The sequence below is a fragment of the Glycine soja genome, chromosome 11 (assembly GCF_004193775.1).
Source record: "Glycine soja cultivar W05 chromosome 11, ASM419377v2, whole genome shotgun sequence".
NCBI classification, from domain to species: Eukaryota; Viridiplantae; Streptophyta; class Magnoliopsida; order Fabales; family Fabaceae; genus Glycine; species Glycine soja.
This window is the reverse complement of record NC_041012.1, coordinates 49,983,221-49,989,082: the sequence shown is the minus strand read 5'-3', so window position 1 is coordinate 49,989,082 and position 5,862 is coordinate 49,983,221. Positions and strand designations below refer to the sequence as shown.

At 25.0% G+C, this 5,862-nt stretch overlaps 1 protein-coding gene across 1 annotated transcript; it reads left to right on the top strand.

Moving 5' to 3' along the window:
* Positions 1-2,525: 2,525 nt before the first annotated feature.
* LOC114375431 (nodulin-20) lies at positions 2,526-3,973 on the top strand. Its single transcript, XM_028333208.1, has 2 exons — positions 2,526-3,117; positions 3,642-3,973. The coding sequence occupies exons 1-2, from the start codon at positions 2,598-2,600 to the stop codon at positions 3,692-3,694; spliced, it is 573 nt and encodes a 190-aa protein (XP_028189009.1). The 5' UTR covers positions 2,526-2,597; the 3' UTR covers positions 3,695-3,973.
* Positions 3,974-5,862: the final 1,889 nt, after the last annotated feature.

Below are 5,862 nucleotides of genomic sequence, written 5' to 3'. Positions count from 1 at the left end.
AAAAAATTGAATCAAAATTATTGATTTTTTAAAACCTTGGGACTAAATGTCTTAATTTTGAAATGGAAAGACCAAAATTAAAGGTTGAGAAATATACGAGAACCAAAATTGTATTTAAGTCTATTTGTAATTGATGCATAAAATATGTACCCGCTAAGGGTAAATGTACCCTTCGCAGTAGCAACAATGGATTCGAAAGTCTGGATATCGTACCCTAGAGACTAATTGTGTTTCCAAATAATTTAAATTGCATAAACTAAATAATGTTAGGTTTTTATCTTGAGTTGAAGATTGTTTGTGATTGCTTTTAGAAAATAAAACTAAAAACAGACAACAATTTCAAATAAGAAATATGTATAAATAAAAATGATTCAAATTATGATTTCACATGTATAAGTTTTTTCGTAATTCATATTTTAATTAAGAACCCTCGGTTACCAAATAATTGTCTAGTACCTCTTATTTTAATTATCACCATATGATTAAGGTGTGGGGAATACTCTTCCTTCTAAATCAATCCAGCATGAGTCATTTGAGATTATATTTAGGGTTAAGGACAAATAACAGAGAAGTTTGTAAAAAAGGGATTCATGCCACCAATTTGATCATACAAGTGTTTATAAACCCTATCGTTATATAGGTCCGTTAATTACAAGAAGATAGTTACTAACACTCAATTAACTAATAGTCAGAGTGATCAATTCTAATATAGAAGTGAAAGTCATAGAAAGATATAATTAACTAAATAACATCAATTTTTTTTATTAAAAATGAACTAGAGTACATGGGTACAATTACATCACAATCTGAGTTTTAAGGGGTTTAGCCAACCATGATCATAAAATAACTAAACAACATATATTATTGCATTGGAAATAAAAGAGATAAAAAAATCCTTACAGATTTGGGTCCCAATTATTCCTAGTATAGGTCTCCTCTCAAAAGCTCTTGTTGTTCATAAAATGTCTAATGGATTTTGAATCTATACAAACTCTGACTTCTTATTTATAGACTCCTAAAGATAATTATTTTAAATAGACACATAATATATGAATATTCTAATATAATCTCTAGAGATAATTACTTTAATTAGGTACACTACATATAAATATTGTAATATGATCCCTAAAGATAATTACTTTAATTAGGAGCATTATAGATAAATATTATGATTAGATCCATAAAGATAATTACTTTAATTAAATGCCTTAAAATAGTTTCCTTAATTAAGCTCATTAGAGTCATGGTGATATCCACCACAACCGTTATCGAAATCTTGACATTAAAGCTGCAGATGTTATGAAATGACGAGGACCCTCATGGTTGACCATGATCTTCCTAGTTAACTACAACCTGAATAATGTACCACGATTATTATTAAGTGAAAATAGTATTAGATCTTCATAAATTTGTACATTTATAACTTTTTTCACTTGATCGAATAATTGTACTTGTCCAAACATGTGTTTTATCAAGAAAGTACATGAAATAACACAAAAATTTGCATAAAATATCAGTCAAATTATGATGTATCGATAATTAAACAAACTAAATTTTTTATATTTTCAAAATGAAAGAAATGACATTCTAATTTAAATATTTTTAAGAAATTATATAATATAAGAATTAGCTTTTATATTAATTATCGTGCAAAACAAACTATTTGAATTATAAGGTGAGATATAATAATTGTACTTGTTTAATGAATTAAAACTTTCAAAAATATCAAGCATTTTTAAATAATAAAATGAAATGACTCTTAATCTTAATGAAGCATTTCTTTGTTAACCGAATTTTTCCAAAATGTCAACATTGTCTGATGGAAGTTTTTATTCTATATATCCAATACACGAATGGGAAAAACATTTCTTTATTTATAGTATTATTTTGATCACAAATATGGTTGATAAATTTTTCTTTTTGCTGAGTATATGGTTGATAAATTATTGAATGTAGTTAAAAATAATAATTATATAACTACTTTTTTATTCTTACATGCATTTTTTGTAAGAAATAATCTTACCCAAGGCAATGAGGCATGTACGTAAAGTCATCAAATGTAAGAATTACCTCTTTTAAATACTCCAAATGACGGTTGAAAATTAAATAAATTCACATTTATTGCGTCAATCATCGATTTCTGTTTTAATCAATTCACCAAAACAAAAAAATGTCTGTTTTAATTAACAACAATAAATATTTACTTTTTGTTTTGGTGAATTAATTAAAAAAATGTAACCAAAAATATTTTTTTTTTATTTTAAAAAATATATTTATTTTTTAAAACGTACTGTCATTTAGAGGAGATTTTTGTTTTTGTTTTTTTAAAGCATTTGAAGTTGTTAAATTATTAAATGTAAGGGTCTGGCTACATCTCTTCATATTAGGAAATTTATATATAGCTCTTGGAAAGCAAATGAGTCAGGATATATGACAAAGATCGCGCAGGTCGTTATAAATTTTTTATAATAAAGATATACCTTGAGCTCCTATAGTTTATCTTGTATATATATTGCAAAATTCACATACATGAGCACCAAGCAAATAACATTCTCAAAAGTTCAAAATAGTTTATCACTGAGAGATAGCACCAATTAATGGAGAAAATGAGACTGGTACTAATTACTTTATTCCTGTTTATAGGTGCAGCAGTTGCAGAAGACACTGGTATTGATGCCATTACTCCTGAAGAAGGCAAAGCCACTAATATTATTGAGGCGTATGAGTCACCTAGATTCCAAAAGTTTGTGACACATTGCAGCTCACATGTTACTCAAACATGCAGTGGAAATGATCCATTAAATAATCAGGAGGCTAGTAGAATGAATAGTCCATTTGGGTTGTCTTTTTGCCTTTTTGATTCTATGGAGAAGTGCTTGGCAGACCATAAAGCCTCACTTAAAGATCCCCAAGATAACAACAACCTAGCTTCAATGTCGTCTCTTCCTGGCTCAATCCAAAATCAGCCACTCCTCATTGAGACTGTAAAATTCAGAGCCGTCTTGAAAACCTGTTCCCATGTCAGTGCACGATATTGTTTCACTAATCCTAACGTTGCTACATCGGCTTTAGCGGATTGTCTCATGCCATCTCTCACTCATTGTGTTTATCCTTCTAGTATGTTTTGTTTTGCCAATTACTACTACTGCATTTTTTTTCAATGCTTAAATATATAAATCATATATAAATTAAGAAATATAATTAACTAATACATTTTTATTTTTGCATTTACTAACAAACTCATTTCAGTTGAGCCTTATCAAAAATAAATTGTATCTTGACTTCTCACTACTTTTGTTCATTTTCTGATTGATAAAAAAATAGCACAATCGATTAAAAAAAACATGTAAATATAAGAAGAGAGATAAATACAATTTTTTAAATGAAAAAAAATTATGTAAAAATCTAACACGAGAGAATTCATTTTACACAAATACATATACTCAAATGCATTTATGTGTAATTAGCCCATGTATAATTATACTTTTTGCAACTATAGTGTGGTTTCCAATGATTTTTTTTCTTACATTAGATATATTTATATTTATTTTATTTATATAACAGGCTTCACATACATGGTTTATTATTGTATTTCTCAAATGTTTAGATGTTAAGGTTTAAAATTAATCTTTTTTATGCAGGTAGCCCTACAACCCCGCCACCACCCCCGCCACCCCCGCCACCTGGTATTTAGATCTTTGAAGTACTTGCTAATAGAAGAATAACTGGGTTTGTTGAATCAGCCTATGAAATAATCCTTTGCCTAATCAAGGGACAAGTCTTTATCTCTCTTGAAACATCCCTAGTGATATGTCAATAATACATATGATTGACTTGCAAGCTTGTTTTATGGTGAAGGATTTATTATACCTTCAATATTCCAATTAGCTACATCTGGTTTGTGTAAGAAATCTCTCGTCATGAATCATGATCGATAATGAATTCCCTACTAAATAGTAATTAATAAAACTTGCTTTACATCTTCTTCTTTTTTTGTTTGATTTCCATTGGCACACATGATCAATTTAGGAAATTAGCTAGCTATAGAGGTTTGTTTTCACGGATTCGTATTTAAGAAATTACACTTGATATATTTTGAAAACCCCCTAAAGAGTTATATGTCGGGTTGTCTTAAGTTGGTTCAGTATTTTATATTTTCTTAAGAAATCTAGACTAGACTCATAATATTTTACTTTAAGTTTTTTATGATGTAAAATATACTTTAATTAAAATTTTATACTTTTTTATTTTAATTGTGATCTAACTATACACGATGTTAAAATTACATCAAAATCTAATATATATTTTAAAGAAATAATTACCTCTTTTATGACCCGGGGGAGTATTTTAAAGAAATAATTACCTCTTTTATGACCAAAAAAGTTAATTCAAAATATATATTTTTTATAAGGCAATATATTTTCCTGACACTAAAAATCTACAACTGATAGCATAAATAATTTCATTATTTTCTAACTTTACCTTGTCTCCAATTTTTTTCTTCAAAGCATTGAAACTAATTCCACGTTTAATTTGAATCGCTTTTTTGCTGCCTTCAAATATTACACCATCATTATCTTCATATACCCTTCCATTGAAATACAACATTGTTATAACCGAATTCATCATGTACCTACAAAAACAATATTTTAATTAATTATTCATAACAAATTCAAAATAGTAAAATGTAAGAAATAAAAAAATGATAATACAAATTATTTTACTCCAAACTAAGAAATAAAAAAAATTACTTAAAAAAATTTACTTTAAAGTTGAAATCTAGTTTTAATTAAAAATTACTTAAAAAATTTATAATACAAATTATTTTACTGCAAACTAACAAATAAAAATAATTACTTAAAAAAAATTTACTTCAAAGTTGAAATCTAGTTTTAATTAAAAATTACTTAAAAAATTTATAATACAAATTATTTTACTGCAAACTAACAAATAAAAATAATTACTTAAAAAAAATTTACTTCAAAGTTGAAATCTAGTTTTAATTAAAAATTACTTAAAAAATTTATAATACAAATTATTTTACTGCAAACTAACAAATAAAAATAATTACTTAAAAAAAATTTACTTCTTGAAATCTAGTTTTAATTAAAAATTACTTAAAAAACTTATAATACAAATTATTTTACTACAAACTAACAAATAAAAAAAATTACTTGAAAGCTGAAATGTAGTTTTAATTAAAAATTACTTAAAAAAATTATGATACAAATTATTTTACTGCAAACTAAGAAATAAAAAAAATTACTTGAAAGCTGAAATGTAGTTTTAATTAAAAATTATTTAAAAAAATTATGATACAAATTATTTTACTGCAAACTAAAAAATAAAAAAAAATCTTTAAAAAAATTACTTTAAAGCTGAAATCTACTTTTATTTAAAAATTGACTTCAAACAAATTATCATACAAATTATTTTACTGGAAACTAAGAAATAAAAAAAATTACTTGAAAGCTTAAATTCACTTTTAATTAAAAATTACTTAAAAAAAATTATCATACAAATTATTTTACTGGAAACTAACAAATAAAAAAAATTACTTACAAAAAATAACTTGAAAGCTGAAATCTAGTTTTAATTAAAAATTATTTAAAAAAATTATAATACAAATACAAATTATTTTATTGGAAACTAGGAAATAAAAAAAATTACTTACAAAAAATTTCTTAAAGCTGAAATCTAGTTTTAATTAAAAATAACTACAAGAAAATTATGATACAAATTATTTTACTGCAAACTAATAAATAAAAAAATTACTTTAAAAAAATTACTTTAAAGCAAAAATCTACTTCTAATTAAAGATTACTTAAAAAAATTATCATATAAATTATTTTACGGGAAACT